At 42.2% G+C, this 23,635-nt stretch overlaps 1 protein-coding gene across 1 annotated transcript in view; it reads right to left on the bottom strand.

Moving 5' to 3' along the window:
- Positions 1-12,152: 12,152 nt before the first annotated feature.
- The window catches only part of CFAP53 (cilia and flagella associated protein 53), a 37,224-nt gene continuing 25,741 nt past the window's right edge, over positions 12,153-23,635 (bottom strand). Inside the window, exons 7-9 of the mRNA XM_032595427.1 lie at positions 17,459-17,675; positions 15,513-15,615; positions 12,153-12,549 (exon numbers count right to left, since the gene is read on the bottom strand). Coding sequence (XP_032451318.1) covers positions 12,321-12,549; positions 15,513-15,615; positions 17,459-17,675 — 549 coding nt within the window. The 3' untranslated portion in view covers positions 12,153-12,320. The remainder of the gene's footprint in view (positions 12,550-15,512; positions 15,616-17,458; positions 17,676-23,635) is intronic.

Genomic DNA, 23,635 nt, shown 5'->3' with positions numbered 1-23,635 from the left:
GGAGAGGTAAGTGCCTATATGCACAACAGGGCTTTGGAATGTCACCATGATTAGTGGCACACACACACACACACACACACACACACACACACACACACACCCTGGGCCAGCCAACCACAGGCAGACCACTCTAGGGAGGCACTGGTACTTCCCCTAGCCTTGCCCACACTTTAGCTGTATACCTTGAGAGCTGAGAACTGAATCCATCATCCCAGGACTTCTGAATGACTCAGGACCACAAAGCATTTGTTCAAAGCCTACCAAGGGCAAGGTGTTCACTTGGAGCACATACCTACATTTTAATGTGAGGATTCCCAACAAAATGGGGTTTTTGTTTTGGCTTTTGCTTTTTGTTTGAATTACTTATTCTCTTCAAGTGAGTTAAGGCACTATAAGTCACGTAGTTCAAAGTTCTGCAACCTAAAAAAAAAAAAAAAAAGCTTCAGAAGTTCAGAAGTGGTATGCTTCACAGTATATGTTAGAAAGATCACTGGATTTGGAGCCAGGTAACTCAAGTTCAAATCCCGACCTCCCCAGCTGTCTGAACTGAGTCCCTTAATCCTAAGAGACTAAGTCATTCTGGTCCTGGATTTCTTCATCTGTAAATTTTGTGTAATAATCCCTGCCTACAAGAGAATGGGTAAATAAATTCTGGTAGATTCATACGGTGAAGTACTACCCAGCAATAACAGAGAACAAACCACTGACATACGCAGCAACATGGACAAATCACGGACATTATGTTGAGTGAATGAAACCAGACACAGAAGACTACTTTCTTCATGAGGTTCCATTTGTATACATTCAAGATCAGGCGAAACTAACAGATGGTGCTACAAGTCAGAACAGTGGTCATCTCTGAGGGGGCACTGAATGGGAAGGGACACAGTGCTGGAAATGCTCTAAGTGTGATCTGGTGGGGTTATACAGAAGCAAACACGAAAACATTCACCACACTGTGCACTTCCCACATTTTGCTGTCTGGATGCTGTACCTCTTACGAAAAGAGAAAAATCCCTGCCCAGTGTCCATGGCTGTGCTGAGGACCACGTAAAACTAGACACACTTCTAAAACACCAAATACATATGAATTGTTATTGTTAAGTAATAATAATGCAGATGACAGATGTCACAGCTTCGAGAAAGAAAGCCATACTGTTCTAAATCAGCACTAACGTGACTAGGAGTAGAAACTGAGCACCTCTGGGCTGTTACGTAATTTCACTGGAAGGATATGATACGTATCATGGCCTATGAAATTTCCGACGTTGAATGATAGTATGTGGCATTTGTTGAGTGCTGACCTTGTATATCATCTCATTTAATTTCCTAACAGTCATGGCAGGGATGTCCCCACTGCCCTCAATTGTCTGACCTCTCACCTGACCTTGGATGTCAGTAGAGTATCCAGGCCCCGAGTCTGAAAGCTACGAAGGCCCAGCAGGCACCCTGTTTCCCATCACCCAATGGTTCACCTTTTTCTCCTTGCAGTGAGTGGTCCAAATGATTATGTCTAATAGTGTTAACTGTATACTCAAAACTGCACCCTTAGTGAGAAGGGAGGTAGGGTGGTCTGCTCATGAAGCAAGCCTGAGGTGGGGTACGCAGTTACTGAAATTCTGTAGGCAATTTCTGTTGAGATTGGGTGGAGTTTGGGAAATTTTTCCTTTTTCTTTTTCAGAAAATGGGACAGATTCCCCAACCGAGTTGAGTCCACGTCTGACTATGACCTGCCCCCAACAGACTCCCCTCCAAATATCCTCTTCCTTCTCAAGGCCATCTACAGTCCACATGACCTGTAAGTCCAGCTCAAGTGCCACCTTTTCCCAAAAATCTTCCTTGAGAGCCTCAGCCATAATAAACCTCTCCCTTTTCCAGAAACGCAGAGTAGCAATGGTGCGACTCCAAAGTATAACTTGGATGATACCACTCTCCTCCCAGTCACCAAAAGCTCCTCCTCCAAGTACTCCCAAGAAACACAAAATCTAAACAAGAAGTGTGTGCTGCTATTCAAATGCTCCTTCAAGACGTGATCTCTATGCCTGTCTTCCAACCTGGTTCTCCCTTCAGCCAAGCTGCATGGAAATTCTGGAGGCTTTAAAAGAAGGCTGAGCAGTAAGTTTGTTCTACACACTTGATTGTATTTGACACAGCACTATCATATGTTGCCTTGTATTTTTCCCACTTATTTCTTTTCCAAGGTCTTGATCTTTGACAAGGCTAAACTCCTCAAGGGAAGAAACTGTATCAGTCTTCTATCGTTGTCTCCATAGGGTCTCACAGGGGGCTTGACATAGCCAAGAGAGCGCTAATTACTAAAGACTTTGACTTTTCTGCTGAAAACCTACTATACTTTGTACATTCAGCAAATTAACTGTATCGTATTATTTATAGTAGTATTGCCGATAGTCATAAAGAATAATCTTTGGTGCTCTTATAATTGCATTTTTTATTGATTTCTCCAGTTGTTAAAGGCAATTTATAAAAAACCAATTGGACTTTAAGCTGTACCACTGCTATTTTCCAAGGTAATACTCCACTTTTTCATTACATCTTTAAAAACTGTACTCAGCACATTTTGTAGGCTGATGAAATAAACTTCTCATCTGTAGCATGTATATCAATAAACACGTTTTCATTCCAATCACACATCTCCCTAGTGTAGGATTAAGTTATTTCTCATTCTGTTCAAAAAGCAATTGAAGTTTATTTACGTACCGGATAATTAGCGGTGGTCTTCCTCGGGTTGACAGCTGCGGGGTTGGTTTTAACCCCTTCAGTGCCACAGGGCTACAGTCCTTTATCTGAAATCCCTGGGGCCAGATATGTTTTGAAACTAAATTTTTTGGATTTTAGACAGGTAATAGAATGCCTCAGCCATAGATTTTATAATACTCTCAGCGAGAGCTGGGGCAGTAATCAAAAGCATTAGTAGTTCTGTAGTAAAACCTAGTGAGATCATTTCAGGTACTTTCACACTTGTTCAGGTCAGGTTTTGCTGCTAAATGAGTTTTAGCATCCGACTTTCTGGTTTCCAAGCTTTTTGGATGGTGCAGCTGTAGATGAGCGTTGGTGGGCTGGTCTCCCTTCTGCTGTGTCCACGGAGGAGGCCACCGGGTTTGTGAGAGGTCCTGGGCACCACCAACACCGCGCTTCACTCATTCATTCGGACATCACAATTCAACTCAGCAAACGTTTGTGGAGGAGTCTCTATGTGCCAGGCCCTGTCCTAGGCACTGTGGGAGATTTTTAAGGGGAAGAAGATAGGGTTCTGCATTAGTCTGCCTGGGCAGCCATATCCAAGTACCGGTTTGTGTGGCTTAACCAACAGACATTTATTTTCTCACGGCTCTGGAGACTGGAAGTCCAAGATCAAGTTGCCGACAGGCTGCTCGTTTCTGGGGGAGGACCCCTTTCCAGCTTGAAGATCATCACCTCTTCACTGCTCCTCATGCGCCTTTTCTCCGTGCATGCAGACAGGAAGCAATTGTTGGTGTCCTCCCCGCCCCCCCCCCCACCTTATAAAGACACCAGCCTTGTCTGATGAGGGCCCCATGCTTAGGACCTCATAAAACCTAATTACCTCACGAAGGCCCTATCTCTAAATAGTGACACTGGGGGTTAGGGCTTTAGCATATGAATTTGAGGGGAACACAAGTTGGTTCCTAGCAGGCCCTTTCCCTCAGAGAGCTCCAAATCTAGTGGTAGACGCGGGCCAGATCACAGCTAAACTGCCATGTGTGATGAAAAGGAAAGAGAAACAAAGAGCTGGGGCTGAGCAGGGAGCCTGGCACCTTCAGTGAGTTGGGTGGGCGGTGGGTGGGAGGGGGCGCTATGGAATAGACGGCATCTGAGCTGGGCTCTCAGCCAAGAGCAGGCTGTGATCCCACAGTGGGGGGATGCCTTTACTGAGTAAAGGCATAGCACGGGGAAAGGGTGTGTGTCTGTTTAGGGATGGGTGACGGCTGCATTCTTGGTGCTCAGAGTTAGAGGAAAGAACCCAAGGTGCCTTCCGTGTATTGGCCCCTGGGTTGTTTGTTTCTTCACTGAAGGCAGAAACCTGTTAGTTCAAAAGCCTTCCCATGCCATACTCACAGCCAATTATCTTAAAAATAGACCAGGGGTGGGGCGCCTGGGTGGCGCAGTCGGTTAAGCGTCCGACTTCAGCCAGGTCACGATCTCGCGGTCCGTGAGTTCGAGCCCCGCGTCGGGCTCTGGGCTGATGGCTCAGAGCCTGGAGCCTGTTTCCGATTCTGTGTCTCCCTCTCTCTCTGCCCCTCCCCCGTTCATGCTCTGTCTCTCTCTGTCCCAAAAATAAAATAAACGTTGAAAAAAAAATTTTTTTTTTAAATAAAAAAAAAAAATAGACCAGGGGTACCTGTGTGGCTCAGTCGGTTAAGCTTCCGACTTTGGCTCAAGTCATGATCTCACAGTTCATGAGTTTGAGCCCCACGTCAAGGCTCTGTGTATCCCTGGACCCTGCTTTGGATTCTGTGTCTCCCTCTCTCTCTCTGCCCCTCCCCACCTCACGCTCTGTCTCTGTCTCTCTCTCAAAAGACACCCCACCCAACTGCTGTTACTAAGATAGGGCCTTGCAGTAGTCAAGCCCCATGTTGCCAGAGTCCCTTTGGAGTTCTCTGACCCAGAGACTTCCCACTGTGCTGGCCAACATCACCTGGACATGTGAACCCCACCCCGATCCCCCTTACTCCCGGGATTTCCCTTGTCCTCTATTCCTTCTCCCTACTGTCTGGGTCTCTTGCTGTGAAGGAATAGTCTCTCCAGCAACCCTGTCCAAGCACCTTGCCCCCCTCCCCACCCCACACTGAAGCTTGTGTTTGCTATCGCCCCCTCGTGGTTGTGGTTGTATCTTCTCTCCTTCACTAACCCCAAATCCACCAATGCCTGCAGAGAGGCAGAGGGGAGCCTGCCATCAAAGGGAGGACCCTTCCTCAGTGACCAGACCACCACGAAGGGGCAAAATGCCTTTCATTTCAACCCCGCACTGTCCACATCAATGTGGATAACCTGGTTTTGGCTCCAGGTAGTCACTCACCTGAAAGCCCTAGAGTTGGGCTCTGCATCTAGAGGCACAGCAAAAGCAGACGTGTACAATGGTCACCAGCCTTGGGTGTCTGATCAAGATGTGAGTCTCTGAAAATTCTAGCTCCCCCACTGGGGAGAGAGAGTGCAAACATGTCACATTGCCTTCAGGAGCCCCTTACCTGCTCTATGCCAAAGTCTGTGGCTACTGCAAGACATTTCCTGTCCAGATCTGGGAGCCATAGAATGGCCAAGTCTTGCTACTTCAGATGACATCTCCCCGCCCAGCTGCCTGCCTGCTTCAGGTCTTGCGTGGCCTCTTCGTTGTCAGGGTTCTCTGCCTCCTGACTCGGCTCTGGCTTACTGCTGGCCATTGTAGGTGTTCTTTGGGGCTTGTCTCTCTCGGCCTGGCCTTATCCCATTTCAGTCCTGTGAGGCCCTCTTAGGTCTGGATGCTAAAGAATCAGAAATAAGGCTCCATGGTCATCCTTTCACCCTGGCCACTGATGCTTCCTTTCTCTCCCCAAAACAAATGAGGAAATATTTTCTGAGGACTTGCTCTGGACAAAGTCTTGAGCTGAAAGCCTAGGATCATCTGAGATATCTAAGACTTGGCACCTGCTTCGAGCATCCGTCTAGTTAGAACACACACACACACACACACACGCGGAAAATATGTACACACACAAAAAGTATAGTTCTAGCTGTGTGCTGCAGGCCAGATCAGAAGTCTTCATAACTTCTCTGGCCTTGAGGTGCCCTGTATCACTGCTTCCCTCAGCCCCCCGAATTCTAGCGATAGTTCTGTCTGAGGCACCAAGGGACGCCTCAGGCACATACTGCACATGACTCTCGGTTCTCACCCAGGGCCTTCCCACAACCCCCAGAGCCTCCCAACTACTACAGGGGCACCCCTCAACAAAAGAGGGCAGGAGTGGGGTGGTAAGTGCCTGGCATCCACCTTGGACAGTACATACCTGTGAGGTTTTCTCCACAGATCCTCAGAAGGCTCCCAAGTGGCATGAGACCCAGTCGCCTGCAGTGGTAACCTCCCTCTAGCACATTCTTGTACTGGCTCCTCCTTGCTACTCTGCCTATCCCGAACTTCTGCTTCGGTAGGACAACCTACCGAATAACCTAAGTGCAGCCAAGTCCTCATAGCGTGAGACACTCTGTCATCTATAAAGTGAAGGGTTTGGACTAGACACTCCTTCAGGTCTCTCCCAGGCCTAGAGGCACCTTGGTTTTTACGCAAGAAAAGTGCATCCCAGACAGTTTCACCCAAAGTCACACAGCAGATTAATGGCCCACGGGGCAAGAATCTAACAGGAAACTGTCTCGTTATGTCAGCTTTCCCAGAACCTTATCTATAAAGCCACTTCAAATAAAAGTCCCACATCACAATGCTTGGAAGCACTAAGTTAATAACACTCAGCCTCTATCCAAAACACACGTCTTAGAACTTTATAGAAATGAGTTTATACTTGGAGGCAATTTTTGGCTCCTAGAGCCCTCATCCAGCCAACAGCTTCTCAGGAGGCATAAACTGAATCACATCTTTTTCTTTTGATCTTTTCCTGTTATCTCAGGGACTTCCCTATATAGGAAGCTATTCTTTTTATTAAATGAAATTTTCATCTATATTCTGAGAGACTGTTTGCCCAGTTTATATAATGTAATCAAAATATGAGAAGGATGTTTTGTAGAAAGAAAAATATTCATGCCTTGTGTAATTTGTGGAATGTGTATGCATAAGTGTACTTGATGGATTTGCACCAAAATGCTGTTAGCAAACATAAAGGTGTGGATAGAGGCCGAAAAGTGCTGGAAATGGAGTGAAAATAGCCTCATGCTATATATTGCCTAGACAGCCACGCTTGAAGGGCATATGGTTGATTAAGACTGCTTTGATACATTGGATTTTGGTAACAAATCATGATGTTATATGAAAAAAGTGCCGAACCAAGAGATAGGAGATGGGGGGGGGGGTCTGCTTTATCATTTGCAAAATAAACTAAAATATTTGTGATAGATGTTTATGTTCTAAAAGCCTATAATTCATTGATTTTGACCTGTTTGTGGGGAGGCAGTGAATCAAAGAAACTAAACGCATACACTCTGTATCCAGACAGAGTTCAAATGCCAGTACCACCACCTACTAACTGGGGTGTTTCCCAATACCAGTGACCAATTCTGTGATTCTCCAAGACACCAAAGTTCGACAATTCAAATCAGTTCAGACACTATCTGCAGTTAGTGCAGATCCCACAGATTAAAAGCTCAGTCCCACAGGACTGCCTTCGCCCCATTTCCGAGGCCAGTCGCAAGTCCTGGGCCACCTATGCTTCTGACTAACTGGCTATAAATTGGGAATTCCTATGACCCTCTGTTCTCAGTTTCAATAATTGGCTAGAACAGCTCACAGAACTCAAGAACACTCTTTATATTTGCTGATTTGTTATAAAGGATTTAACTCAGGAACAGCCAAACAGAGTAGCCAGGTAGAGCTAAGTATGGGGAAGGCAGAGGGTCCATGCCTTCTCTGGGTGTGCCACCCTCCCCACCTGTGTTCCCCAACTGGAGCTTTCCGAACATCAGACATTGCTATTCAAAGGTTTACACACAGCTCAATCTCTAGCCTCTCCCCTTTCTAGCTTCTTATTGTTTATAATAAAAAGGCAGGGCCTGCCAAGGACAAGACAATTATGCCCACATTTTTACAATTGTGACTGGAATGTGGGCACTCAACTGTGGACTGCATTAAATGAAGTATAATGTGCCGATTACAGGAAGTGATGGTCCCACTGTATTGGTCTCTGCAGACCTCTTCTGGACTGATTTTATCTAGTTCTGAACATCCTGTTTTAATATAAATCTGGGAAAATGTCCAGTGACCACTAGAGGGCAAGCTGATGATGAAGGGTCTGCAGTGCATAGACCAATGAGAGATGTTTACCTGGAGAATGGCAAGAGACAGGATAGTAGTCTCCAAATATTAGATCCAGTTTGTAAAGATCCAGAAAGCAGCACTATCACCAATGGTAGCTATTTCAGGAAGGTTGGTTGTTTTTAAACTCTTTTTTTTTTTTTTAATTTTTTTTTTTTAACGTTTATTTATTTTTGGGACAGAGAGAGACAGAGCATGAACGGGGGAGGGGCAGAGAAAGAGGGAGACACAGAATCGGAAACAGGCTCCAGGCTCTGAGCCATCAGCCCAGAGCCTGACGCGGGGCTCGAACTCACGCACCGCAAGATCGTGACCTGGCTGAAGTCGGACGCTTAACCGACTGCGCCACCCAGGCGCCCCTTTAAACTCTTAATGGAAGCCCAGCACACATATAGAAAACTGCACAAATCTTAAATGTACAGCTTGAAGAATTTTCTCAAGGTGAACACACTGAATAACCGCCACCCAAAAATCAAGAAACAGAACAGTAATAATACCCAGAAGTCCCTCTCCAGGCACTCTCCCCAAAAGGGTAATCACCTGATTTATAATACCAAAACTTAGTTTTACCTGCTTCTGAGTTTTTCATAAGTGGAACATCATAGCACATATCTGACTTATTTTGTTCATTATGTCTGTGAGGCTAATCAATGCTGTTGCATGCAGCAAAGTTCATTCATTTCCATTGTGTATAGTTTTCCATTCTACTCTGGATGGCATTTGGGCTACTTCTAATTTGGGCTGTTATGAATAGTGCTTATATGAACAATCTTTTTTTTTTTTTTTTATGTTTTTTTGGGGGGAGAGAGAGCAGGGGAGGGGCAGAGAGAGAAAGAGAGAAAATCTCAAGAAAGCTCTGTGCTGTCAGTGCAGAGCCCGGTGCAGGGCTTGATACCATTAACCACAAGACCGTAACTTGAGCCAAGATCAAGAGTCAGACACTCAACCGACTGAGACACCCAGGCGCCCCTAAAATTTATATATATTTTTTAACGTTTATTTTTGAGAAAGAGAGAGAGTGTGAGTGGGAGAAGGGGCAGAGAGAGAGGGAGACACAGAATCCAAAGTAGGCTCCAGGCTCTGAGCTGTCAGCACAAGAGCCCAATGCAGGGCTCTGTTCCATGAACCATGAGATCATGACCTGAGCTGAAGTCGTACACTTAACCAACTGAGCCACCCAAGCGCCCCCTTAACATTTATATTCTTTTTTTTAAATTTTTTTTTCAACGTTTATTTATTTTTGGGACAGAGAGAGACAGAGCATGAACGGGGGAGGGGCAGAGAGAGAGGGAGACACAGAATCGGAAACAGGCTCCAGGCTCTGAGCCATCAGCCCAGAGCCCGACGCGGGGCTGGAACTCACGGACCGCGAGATCGTGACCTGGCTGAAGTCGGACGCTTAACCGACTGCGCCACCCAGGCGCCCCTAAAATTTATATTCTTAACATCAGTGTAGGAGAGTTCCGTTGCTTGATATTCTCTCCAATACTTGTTTGCTTGTCTTTCTCATTTTACCTATTTCGCTGAGTGTGTAGATTCATGGTGGTTTTAATTTTACTTCCATTGAGCACCTCCCTGTTTATTACCCATTTTCTTATTCTCTTTGTGAAGTGTCAGTACAAGTCTTTTGTCCATTTTTTTTCTACTGAGTTATCTTTTTCTTATTGTAGCAGCTGTTTATATATTCTGGAAATGAGTCCTTTGTTGGATATATGTTTTGCAAACACCTCCTTGAGGAGATAGATTTCAGTCTGATATAAAGAACCTCCCTATTTTTTTTAATTTAAAAATTTTTTTAATGTTTATTTTTTGAGAGAGAGAGAGACAGAGGGTGAGCGGGGGAGGGGCAGAGAGAGAGAGGGAGACACAGAATCCGAAGCAGGCTCCAGGCTCCAGGCTCCGAGCTGTCAGCCCAGAGTCCAATGCGGGGCTCCAACTCACAAGCTGTGAGATCATGACCCAAACCAAAGTCAGACGCTTAACTGACTGAGCCACCCAGACGCCCCTGAACCTCCCTATTAATGGAAGAGTGCAAAAAGAGCAAGGTGGACACAAATGAGAGAACGAGGAGAGAACCCTCGCATGGGGGGGATGAGTCTGATACTAATACCCACATGTCTGTAACACTCTATAGTTAATCAAATTACATACACATTCTGCATTTAAACCTTTATACAACCTGGCTAGATAGCGCTGATGTCTGCTTATTTTTTTAATTCCTGTTTTATTTTTAAGGCTGGCTTTCTAGGGGTGGCCCTGGGTCACTATAGCTTACTACTCAGTGAGTGATTAAACTTGTAAGGTTTGCACCTTTTGCTGATAGATCTGATAGAAGGTTAGGGAACTCATTTAAAGTTTAGGCCATTTGCAAATCTGCCCCAACTTTTACCTTCTGTATGTTCAAGACCTTACATTTGGCCAAGGATCCATAGACTACTAGGACCTATTCAGGTCTTTCGTGAGCAAGCATATAGCTTTATGCCCATACAGCCTTCCAGACTACCAAGAATATATGGAAGCCCATTCAAACATCAAAGTCCATTATGGCTGTCATGTTCCCCAAATCTTCCTCTAAATTTCTGGCTGGTCTGTCTGTTGCTTGTCCCAATCAGTATCACAACCTCAGGTTAGCTGTGATGTTGGCCTTCCCTGACTGCCACTATAACCACTATTATTTTGGGGCTCCTGGGTGGCTCAGTCCGTTGGGCATCCAAGTCCCGATTTCAGCTCAGGTCATGATCCCAGGGTCATGGGATTGAGCCCCACAATCAGGATCTACACTGACAGCATGGAGCCTACTTAAGATTCTCTCTCTCTCTCTCTCTCTCTCTCTCTCTCTCTCTCTGTCTGCCTCTCTCCTCCACTCACACTCTAAAAATATTTTTTTAAAAAATCACTATTATTTTGACAATCCCCAAGCATGGATTTTTTTTCCAAATTCTGCTCCTAATCAAGTCAGCGTCATCTGGCAGCGAGGCTGCAGGTCCTCATACCATGCCCTGCCTTGGTAGAACCATTGCCTCACGTAGCTGAGGGAGATATGGCAGCAGCTCCAGGCTAAAATGCCATAGATTCTCACCATTCTTACCAAGGTTTAGTAGATTTTCTTGAATAAATGCTTCTCAATCTGTTGCATGCCTTTGGTCAATTTCCAGGCCTGAAATGGCTCTTTTTGACAACGGTGTCCATTTTATCATTGCATTTTGGGAGAGGATTTCCAGAGCCCCTTACTCGACCATTCCAAAAATTCCTTCCCTTCTCTTTTAAGGAGACTTTCTAGAAGATCCTATAACACTTTGTCACACAGGGTAGCCATGGTTCAGGGTGGAAGGAGACTATACAAGGGCAGAAATACAGGGGAGAGGATCATTAGGGGCCATCTTGGAGGCTGGCTACCATGCTATCACCACCTCTTACCTGGGTTATTGTGATCCCTCCTTAACTGAGTCTGTTCTTGTCTGTTTTGTCTAAAGTCTGTTCTCAACACAGCAGCCAGCAACCCTCTTACATCCTATGTTACTCTTCTGCTCAAAACCCTGTAACAGCTTTTCACAGCCAAGTAAAAGCCAGTCTTTACCATGGCTCCAAGGCCTTACATCATCTGGCCCCTTCTTTCTGATTAATCTTCAACCACTTACCACTCTCTCCTCACTCACTCCACTCTATGTCTCAAATGCACTAAGCAGATTTCTGCCCCAGGGCCCTTGCATTGGCTCTTTCCTCTGCCTGGGATGTTTTCCCTCAGATAACCATATGGGTGGTTCATTCAAGTATCAGCTGCTCAAACTGATCTTTGAGCACTCTTGCCATTTCCTACTTTATAACACTTAACACATCGCCTGGTTTCTTCCACCAGGAAGTAAGCTCCACAAAAGCAAGGGGTTTGTTCTGTTCTTGCTAAAGTCCCAGAACCAGAATAGTGCCTGGCACATGGACGGTACATATTTGTGTAATATCTAAATAAGTGGGCTTATGAAAGTGGTTCCTAGGCCCAGCTCTGCCCTGTTGATATGGTGAGTTATGTATATGAGACAAAAGAGAAAGGAGGCAAGAGAATGGGGGAAAGAAAGTGTAGCTATTAATAAATGAATAGGAAACAGAGGCATGGGGATAAGTCAGGAAAGTAACTGTGTGATAGGAAATAGCTCATTCAGACTTGAAAGTCTATAAAGCCCAAAAAAAAGGCATGAAGTTTAATTTGAAGGAATAACATTATGTGGAATTATGCAAACTCAGAAATAAAGGACAGTTTATCTGTGAGTTGAAAGGAACTCATACTGTAGTTAAAAACATTAAAAGATTGAGAAAAAATATATTAACATCTGTGAGACTATGGTGGGAGCTTATCAGGGCACGCCCTCCGCATGGGATGAATGTTTCGGGGCAGCACGGGATGGACCGATAGGATCTCCCGGATCTTGTCCTGGCAAATCTTGTTTGCTGCCATCCCTGCTTCAAACTCTCTGCGTTCCTCTTCCTTCTCTGCTTCCCGGGCCTGCTGCTGGTAGGACATTTGCATCTGAAGTTGCTTCCTGTACTCCTGGGCCAAACTGGAACGTCTAAGATATTAGAAATGTTAAAGTACAGAATTACAAACGGTAAGCATTTGGATTCACTTAAGGCATTACAATTAAAACGGAATTTTTGAAGTCAGATTAAAATAATTTGTGAAAATCAGGGTGAGAGGGGAAGAAATAGATGGAAAATTCAATAATGTGTTTATTACACAATAATAATTAAGCTAGACATAGAACAAATATTGATTTGGTTCACTCAGAATATTTCCTGCTATCTGGAGCGAGTCCTTGGCCTCTCTCCATCTCTTCTTCCACTCTTCCCCAAGGAAGAAGTGACTTTTCTTTTTTAATGTTTATTTATTTATTTTGAGAGAGAGAGACAGAGACAGAGAGAAGAGAAGAGAGAATCCCAAGTAGGCTCCACGCCGTCAGCACGGAACCCAACACCGGTACTCCATCACATGAACTGTGAGATCATGACTGGAGCCAAAATCAAGAGTTGGACGCTTAATTGATTGAACCACCAGGGTGCCCCAAGAAGTGACTTTGCTAATGGTAACACCGGAACAGGCTAGTCTGCCTGTTTTCTCCCCTGCTTTCTGCTGGAGAGACCTGCACTGGTCTGGTACTGCTGGTGACTGGGTAGGTAAACGTGCCTCATTCTGTTCAGTATTAACTAGATAATTTCTTCCACATACAAGCCACATTTTAAACATATAAACCACATATTAAATTTTATAGTGTGATTTTTTTTTACTATGGTAAAAACCACATAATGTAAAATTGACCATTTAACAATTTTTAAGTGTAATAGTTCAGCAGTGTTAAGTACATTCACATTGTTGTGAATCAGATCTCCGGGATGTTTTCATCTTGCAAATCTGAAACTCTATACCCATTAAACAACAATAGCTCCTTCTCTCCCCCTCCCACCAGCCTCTGGCAACCACCATTCTATTTGCCGTGCAGAATTCAAATACTCTAGATATCTTGTATAAGCAAAATCATAGTATTTGTCTTTTTGTGACTGGCTTATCTCACTTAGCATAGTGTCCTCAAGGTTCTCATCCATGCAGTGACATCTGACAGGATTTTCTTCCTTCTGAAGGCTGAATAATATTCCATTGTACATATATATCACATCTGGTTCATCCATTCATCTGTTAGTGGACATTAGGGTTATTTCCACTTCCTGGCTATTGTGAACAGTGCTGCTATAAACACAGCTGTGCAAGTAGCTCTTCAAGGTCCTGCTTTCAATTATTTTGGATATATACCCACAAGTGGGATTGCTCGATCACAAGGTAGTTCTATTGTTAATTTTTTGAGGAAACTTCCTACTTTTCTCCATAGTGCTCATGCCATTTTATAATCTATAAGCCACATTTTTTATCAGCTTTTATCAGAAATGAAGCTTTTATCATAAAATAAAGATGCATAAGCCTCTGTGGCAGATTCCATTTTCTAAAGATGGTTACAGTGATAGCTCCCCTCCATATGCTTATCAAGAGGTAGGGCTTATGTCTCCATCCCCTTGAATCTGCATAGGCCCAGTGACAATTTTTATGACCAGTGACATAAAATGACCAGTGTCATATGAATATGACAAAAGTGATGCTATGTCAGTTCTAGGCATAGCCCTTACCTGGCTTGGCAGCTTCCCCTCCTGGCTACTGGAATGCTCACTATTGGAACTCTCCCTGTCGGAACCAACCACCATACTGGGAGAAGCCCAAGCACATGGAGAGGCCACATGAAGGTGTTCTGGGTGATAATACTGATGAGCTCCCCAACCCAACATACACTGCCAGGTATATGAGAAGATACTGGAGGAGTCCAGGGCAGTTGAGCCTTCAGATGAATGCAGCCCCGTCCAACAACTGACTTGAACCACATGAGGGACCCTAAGCAAGAACCACCTAGCTGAGCCTTGTCAACCAATCATGAGAGATAATCATAACTCACTTTAAGCCACAAATTTTGGGGTTATTTTATTATGCACCAATAGGTAGCTGTGACACCTTCCATATACACTTGTTTTTCTTCTCTCTCAGCTGATTCAGAAGTTGGGCAGGGAAGAAAGTTTCTATTTGTCAAGTCCCCTCACATCTCCAACAATAAACTTTTTAAAAATGAGAAGACCTCCAGAACAGAGGCAGTAGCAGGAAGTCCGTAGGGTAGGCCAGATATTAAAGTGAGTACCCCCAAACTAACAATAGGTTCAGGTACATAAACCACAGTCTTTCTAGAGTGAAAAGAGCTTATTTCTATGCATCAAGTGAGTGTGTAAGTCAGCGGACAGGCCCAAGGGACAGGAAGGGTGACCAGCAATTAGAAGAGCCAAATCTTCCTCCACCACACTGGTCACCTGAGTTGGGTATCTTGGTCATCAGTGAAAGGTTATGCTATGGTCCAAGAAATGCTGCAAGGAGGCATCTATCTGTCTGTTTCCTCCACCACAGCCTGATTGTGGTGATCAGAGGGCCACTTAGCAAAGGAAGGCACTGGTATTTCCCAAAGTGCCTAGAACACTTCAGTTTTCCCATCCAGTGAAGCTGCAAAAATTCTCCTGAGGACATTTTGCATGGACTGCTATCCCCATAAGCCATTTCTGCTAATCCAACTAATGAAGCCACACTGTGTTTCAGGGTTTGTTTCATGGGGGAGAATAGTCTTCTTGTTATTTCATTAGGATTTAATGTTGGGGCCTATTTTTAAAAAATTGTTTCTAATGTATTTTATTTTTTAAGATGTTTGTCCAGTTTAATATCTAATGTCTATAATCACAATATACACAATAGCAATAAAATTTAATTTTACCAAGATGGCTGGTGCTTATTTCTATATGAAATTCTGTAAACCGACTTGAGCTTTTAAGACAAATTTAATACTGATGTTAAAAAAATGTCAATAATGCATGAATAACGGCACATTGTCCTCTTTCCATGCTAAAAATCTGCCTTTTTTTTAGGTAGTAAACAGTAATAAAGAAAACAAAATCATACCTTGCAAAATTCTCCTTCTCTTCACGATTAAGCTCTTTAAGACCTTCATTTATACGTTCCTGTTCCATAACACGCTCTTCCTGTTCTTTTGCCTTTCGTTGCACTGAGAAAGACAAAAGTAATTTTTGCTAAACGACCTTCTTCAGACAAGACTTGCTGCCATCCCTCTGGGCATCAATGCCATCCTGTCTTTAGAGAGGCAGAGCTTACACTCACTGACTACATCTTAGGTCAATAAGTAGTCATCTTATCAAGTAGTCAGTCATCTTCATCAAGGGAAGAAGAGGGTTTAGGTTTGAATGTGCTGTGATCTACACATATTTTTTTCTTAACCATTTTTCATTGCAAATCTATGATCAGCCTTTTCAAACCAGGTTACCACTGTCAGAACACTTCTCACCCTTTTCTTCTTGAGGACAAACAGTTCTATTATCATTTATGTCAATGAGAGTTTATTTATGACAAAATATTGGAAAAAGCCTTAGTATATAATATATAAGGCTTTTGTAAATTAAATTTTAAAAACATAAGCATCCAGTAAGGGGGGGAAACGACAAAGAAAACAGAGTTCACAGAAGAATAAATACAATTGGGAAATATACATCTGAAATGTATGTATCTTTGGCCCCCAAATCCATTTACAGGAACTTATCTTAAATAATCATACATGAGCCAAAAAGAACTATGTACAGAGATAGTAACCTGCAATGCTAAAATAGTAGTAAAAAGATTCAAGACAATCTGAAGGTCCATTAGTTGTGTTTAGGTAAAATAAATTATGGCCCATTTTTATAATGGATTTCTAGGCAACATTACAAATTCTATAATTGAAGAAATATGACCTGGAAAAATGTTTATAGGTGGAAAAGGCTGGCTCTAAAACAATATATTCAACATGATCCTACCTTGTGAAGGGAAATGATATACATAGTAATAATACGGGAAGGAAATACATGAAGTTGTGAATAGTAGCTATCACTGGGTGGTAGAATTATGGTTGATTTTGTTTATTTGTTTAAAAATGGCCCCAAATACTTAAATTTTCCATGTTGCCTCAATAGCTTTTAAAACATTTATCATGGGTAAACACGGAAATCGTTTTAGCTTATAAGCTTTCTTCTAATTTTCTTACAACTCCACCCAACATGGGCCTAATAATTTTCAATGGCTGTTATAATTCATGGAGTGGAGAATCAATTAGTGGAACCAAGATGAGCTTTCTCCTGCAAAGACAACTAGTGTGGAGTCTAGTGGTGCCCAAATGGTAAATGTGTCCATCTACTGCCTCTCCGGTTCATTGGGCTGGACATGGAATGATGGAAATCTGGAGGTGGCTGTTCACCCTCTCAACAGATATTTCCTTTTGTGACCAAGCACTGTTTGGAGCTGAGGGCATACAAAGGCGTGCTAAGACAGAGATTGAGCAAGCCACAGGGAGAGTCCCAGAAAGAGGATTTATTATGAATAAGGGGACATATTTGAGGAATGAGACATTTGAGCTGGTCTTGAAGGATCTCCAGGATTTCTCAAGATCAGAAACATCATAGACAGGGAAGACTACCAAGTAAAGGTATTCAGATATGAAGGTACAGAGACACCTGCAGAAAGAAAAGAAGGACAGATAAAAGGGAGGAGGGGTATGTATGCGTGCTGTGCCCTACCTCCTCATTCTCCTTTATAATCACTAAGGCACACAGACCATTCAATAGACATACTGTTCCTTTAACCTTGAAACATCTCCCACATGACTACTTAGAATCTGCTAGGATATAAAACTCTTCGTATGTTTATACTCCATGTACTAAATTAGATAAGTTCTCCAAGGCAGGGGTCTTGCCTTAATCCTCATATCATTTTACGTATAGTACCTACTTAATAAATTTTTTGGTTGCTGTTTAAGTTGAATTAAGGCCCCACTATATTATTATTATAGTTCATTTCCTTACATTTTTCTTGAACTTGAAGTTTTCTTGTACACATGACCTCATTCACAAGTTGTCTCCTTGCCTCCTTTTCAAGTCTCAGCTCCTTGTCCTTCTCAGCCAACTTCTTTTCCTTCTCTGCCTCTAATATTCTGTCCAATTCTTTCTCCTGAGCTCTTTCCTCCTCACGCCTCTGTGCCACATATCGACGATATATTTCCTGTTCTCTTGCCATCTCTTCCTACACAACAGAAAGATTACCTCATGTAGTCAAACATGTAGATGTGATATGGTGTGGAAAATTAAGTTTTAAAACAATATTTTAAAGCTACAATCCCAACCTTTTAGAACTACATATTGACACATTTACAGATGAAATATTATGTCTAGGGTTCATTTCGAAATATCCAGGGATGGTGGTAGGGAATGGGTGGGGCACAGATGAAATACAGAATGGCCAGTAGTTGGTGGTTATTGAAGTTAAGTAAAGGACACAGGAGGGTTTTATTGTACTATTCTTTATACCTGTGCTTTATAATACATTTTTAAACAAGTTACTTCAAACACATTCCCAAAGTATTTTTCAAAGCAGTTCCCAGATAATTTTCAATTATACAGCTTTTCATTTATGTAGGTTATGAAATTGTAACCTGATAAACAAAGTAAGTCATTACCACTATGATGGCACAGTCTCTGACTAGAAGCCGAGTCACTTGATGCTTTGTGACAGACATTCTCAGCCTTAGATATACTGTGGAATCAGCTGGGAGCTTAAAAAAGTACCAAGGACTGAATCTCATCCTGAGAGATTCTTGTCTAATGAACAAAGTTCCCCAAGTGATTTTAACGTGCAGCTAAGGCTTCAAACTGGGCTTTATTATGCTGGCATTTTAGTTGGCTTCTCTGTTGTTCATGGTATTATATTTGTGCTGTTCTATCTAGTCTCTGGTCTGATCTCTTTTGAGAATATCATAGATCTGAGGGGGGGCTAGCAAGGTCTGAACTGTACCCTCAGAATGCATTTGCATTCATAGTCTCATATGTGGGAATAAATTTAACAAAAGAAGTGCAAAACGTATACTCTGAAAACTAAGAAATTGAAATAATAAGTGGAAAGACATCCTACATTCATGGATCAGAAGGCAATGTTATTAAAATGGCAATAGTCTACATTTGGTCTACAGATTCAAAATAATCCCTATCAAAATCCCAAATAGCTTCTACGCAGAAATCAACAAGTTGCTTCTAAATTCATATGAAAATGCAAGAGAGCCAGAAAAGCCAAAATAATTTGAAAAGGAACAAAGGTGGAGGATTCACATTTCCTCTCAAACTTACCACAAAAGCTACAGTGATCAAGACAAATAGATATGTGACACTGGCCTAAGGATGGACATGTAGATTAATCAAACAGAACTGAGAGTTCAGAGATAAACCCTCACATTCACTCTCAATTGATTTTGACAAGTGTACCAAGACAGTTCGATAGGGGAAGAATAGTCTCTTCAACAAATGGTGCTAGAACAATTGGATATCTACATGCAAAGGAATGATGTTGGACCCCTACCTCACACCATATACAAAATTTAACTCAAAATGGATCAAAGGCCTAAATGTGAGAGCTAAACCTATAAAACTCTAAGAAGAAAACATAGGACCACTATCTTCTTGACCTTGGTTTAGGAACAGATTTTTAGATAGGGCACCAAAAGCACATGCAACAAAACAAAATATAGATGAATTGGACTTGGGACTTCAAGGGATACCATCCCTTAAAAGTGAAACTACAACCCACAGAATAAAAAAATATATATATATTTTATATATTTATATATATATTTTTTATTCTGTGGGTTGTATATATATATGTGTGTGTGTGTGTATATATATATATATGTGTGTGTGTGTGTGTGTATATACATATACACAACTTATGTGTAAGGGACTTGTATCTAGAACATATAAAGAACTATAACAACTCAATAATAAAGACAAATAACCCAATTAAAAATTGGGGAAATGACTGGAATTGTTTTCTTGAAATTTCAAATGGATTCAAATAGATTTCTCTAGAAAGATATACAAATGGTCAATAAGCACAGAAAAAGAGGCTGAACATCATTAGTCATTAGAGAAATGCACCTCAAAGCCACAAAAACGATTACTTTAAACACACTAGGATGGTTAAAATAAAAAAAGACAAACAATAACAAATGTTAACAAGCATGTGGAGAAATCAAAACCTTCTCACACTGCTAGTGAGAACAAAAATGGTAAAGCCACTTTGGAAAACAATTTGGCAAGTACTCAGAAACTTAAACATAAAGTTACCCTAGGACTCATTAATTCCACTCCTAGGTATATACCTAAGAGGGGGGAAAAAAGATAAAAAAACCTATGTCCAAACAAAAATGTACACAAGATTACAGTAGCATTATTCATAATAGCCCAAAACTGCAAACAAATCAAATGTCCATAGACTGACAAATGGATAAAGGAAATGTGGTATATCCATACAATGGAGTACTATTCAGCCGCATAAAAGAATGAAGTACTCATACATGTTACAACATGGATAAACCTTGAAACATTGTGCTAAATGAAAGATGCCAGTCAAAAAGTCACAGAATATATAATTGTATCCATATTAAAGTCCAGAATAGCAAATCTATAGAGACAGAAAATATATTAGTAGTTGCTTAGGAATGGGGGTAGGGGGTGGGGAAGAGGGAATAGTAAGACAATAAAAAAGTTCTAAAATTGACTGTGAATGGTTGTACATATCTGTGAATATACCAAAAACCACTAAAATATATGTTTTAAATGGGCAAATCATATGTTATATGACTTACCTTAATGAAGCTATTAAAAAACAAAATAAAATGATCTATGGAGATCAAATGGAGAATAAAAACTCAAGAGAAAAAAAAAAAGAAATCAAATAATCCAATTAGAAAATGGGCAAGAATTATGAGAAAACATTTCACTGAAGAGGAAATACAGATAGCAAATGAGCATGTGAAAAGTTGATTGACATCATAGTTATTATGGAACTATAAAATGTAAAAACAATGAGATACCACTATACATCTATCAGTATGGTTAAAGTAAAAAACCAATAACACCATCAAATGTTGGCAAGGATGTAGAGAGACTGAATTATTCATTCATTGTTAGTAGGAATGTACATTATTGGTGGGATGGTAAAGCTACTCTGAAAAACAGTTTGGCAGTTTCTTAAAAAACTGAACGTGCAATTACAATTGCCCTTCAGGGCATTTTCCCAGAGAAACAAAAATTTGTGCTCACATAAAAAACCTGTACATGAATGACTACAGGAGCTTTACTCATAATAGCCGTAAGCTGGAAACAACTCAGATGACCTTTAACAGGCAAATGGTAAAAACAGACTGTGGTGCAGTCATAGCATGAATACTCCTCAACAATAAAAATAAACACACTACTGATACATGCAAAAACCTGGATGAATCTCCAGAGTTACGCTGAAGGAAAATGTCAATCCTAAAATGTTACACACTATATGATTCCATTTACATAACACTCTTGAAATGACAAAATTAGGGAAATGGAGAACAGATAAAAAGGAAACATGAAGAATCCTTGTGGTGATGGGGATGTTCTGTATCTTGACAGTTCAGTGTCAGTATCCTGACTGTGATACTAGACTACAGGTTTTCAAGGCATCATTGAGAGAAACTAAATAAAGGGTACATAGCATCTCTCTGTTTATTTCTTTCAACTGCATGTGAATCTAAAATTATCCCCAAATAAAAAAGTATAATTTAAAAAATAGTAGCAGACTTCTGGTTTCCAGTCTGGCATGTCAGGAGCTTAGAAGTTGCAACTCTGTCATCCTAACATCAAGGAAAAAGCTTACAAACTTAAATCAAGAACTAACCTTAGATCCATAAGAGAAGCAAGGTCACAGGGCAAACCATTGCCCCAAATTAGAGAAACATACAGGTAAATACAAAGAATCACAACTTACCACAGTGGAAACCCCTGAGCAAAAATCTGTGGGAACCAGTGCTCGGGTAGGAGAACCTGTAATTGATGAATTTCTGGAGGCTTAGTGTGGACACCTCTAAGAGTTAAAAACTCTAAGGGGGCCCAGTCATTGAGGAGTGCGGGAGACCACACTTTCTTGAGTTTTACCTCCTGAAGCTCTACCAGGTTCTCATAGTGAAAATCACAGAAAAATCCTCTCATGTTTCTCGCAGAGGGAGGAGAAAAGGAATCATTTTGAAATACACCAGAGCATTCTATTCTCAGGTTGTTCTCAGGAGAAACTATTTAACCAGAGCCTAAACTGCTGGGGTTTTATCCCAGTTAACCGACCTGGGAGAAGGGAAATACCCAAATGCAGGGCCCCTCTAGCCTTCCACCTGGGAAAGGGAAACACCATAATCAAGGATTCCAATGTCGAGGCAGTCCAAACCCTAAGGCACCAGCTCTAAAGATCGAGGGAGAATCCCTTCCATTGCTTGCTTGGATTTTTATGGTGTGGAGCTGACCTCACCCTTCTATTATACTTATTACCACAAAGGCTCAAAGCCAGCGGAACACACTAGATGGGGCCTGACTCCTTGGTAAGACTGGTATGGTCCAATGGGTCTATCACTTCTCTGAATATAGCAACCAGATGACCCAGATTTCATCTCCAATCTTGAAGAGGTCCCAATTCTCCCCAAATCCAGAGAATTCTTTTTACAGGGAACCCTCCTCCAAAATTACAAGGCCATGTTCCTCCACTTTGTAGGGACCTCCCATACTATTTAGGAGTCACTGGAAGGAGTAGACTTGATAGCCACACTGTGAAAGAGACACTTACCCAGACTACCAGATTTTACGGTACCAAGGCAGCCCACAGCCCCCAAGCCAGCCTTCAGGTGCCAGGCTCTGCAACCCACGTCACACCTCCTGGGCCTGGAGCTCCCATGCCAAAGCTGTCAGGAAACAATGTCTGGGACATTTCAAATAGCAGGAGGCCTTCTACTGGCAGCTCCCCCAATTGGGGGTGCCCAATGATCTTATATTGTGACAACCATGAAGTAAGCTCCTGTCTTTAAAACAAGTGACTATCTCACTACAGAGCCCAATCCTAATGGCTCAAAGGCCTTCAGAGAGTCCCAAGGCTCTCTCTTTCCCAAACAACTCCCCTGACCTGCAGGCTTGGCAGTTTCCCAGAGAATTACGCTAGGGACTTGGCAGCGACTGCTGCCTGCACAATCGCCCATTTACAACTCTGGTGGTCCACTGGGACAAATGCAATAACAAGACACTCCTGGCTCTATTAGACACAGAAGCCCAAGCCCAAGTTACAGTGATTCTAAGCTCAGTGGAGGACACCCCACATTCCTTTGCAAGGTGCACCCCTACTGACCCAGTGGAGCTCACTGAGATCTGCCTCAACTAGCAGTAGAGCCCATACTTGCAGTTCTGCCCTGAGCCAGGCCTCTAGTGTGTATAGTTGACCCTGAACAACGTGGGCATGCAAAATGGCACAGCCACTTTGGAAGACAATTTGGCAGTTTCTTACAAAACTAAACATACTCCTACCATATGACCCAGCAACTACGCTCCTTGGTATTTACCCAAATGAGTTGAAAACTTACAGCCATACAAAAACCTGCACACAGGCATGTACAGCAGCTTTAGTCACAATCAGTAAAACTCAGAAGCAACCAAGGATATACTTCAGTACGTAGCTGGATAAACTGGTACAACCACACAATGTTATGTTATTCAGAGTTAAAAGGACATGAGCTATCGAGCCATGAAAAGATATAGGGGAAACTTAAATGCCTATTACTTGGTGAAATAAACAAATCTAAAAAGGCAACGTACTATGTGATTCCAACTTTATGACATTCTGGAAAAGGCAAAACTGTGGAGACCGTAAAAAGATCAGTGGTTTCCAAGGGTTTGGAGTCGGGAGAGGAATGAACAGGGGGGCACAGAGGATTTTAAGGCTAGTGAAATTACTCTGTATGATACTTTCGTGGTAGATACATGACATTTTATATTTGTTCACACCCACAGAGTGTACAACACCAAGAGTAAACCTTAACTTAAACTATGGGCTTTGGGGGACAATGACGTGTCGATATAGGTTCATCGATGATAACAAATGTACCACTCTGGTTGCGGGATATTGATATGGGAGAGACTGTACATGTG

Source organism: Lynx canadensis, chromosome D3 (assembly GCF_007474595.2).
Source record: "Lynx canadensis isolate LIC74 chromosome D3, mLynCan4.pri.v2, whole genome shotgun sequence".
In the NCBI taxonomy this organism is placed as follows: Eukaryota; Metazoa; Chordata; class Mammalia; order Carnivora; family Felidae; genus Lynx; species Lynx canadensis.
The sequence above is the reverse complement of the archived record's forward strand: the minus strand, read 5'-3'. Positions and strand labels throughout refer to the sequence as shown.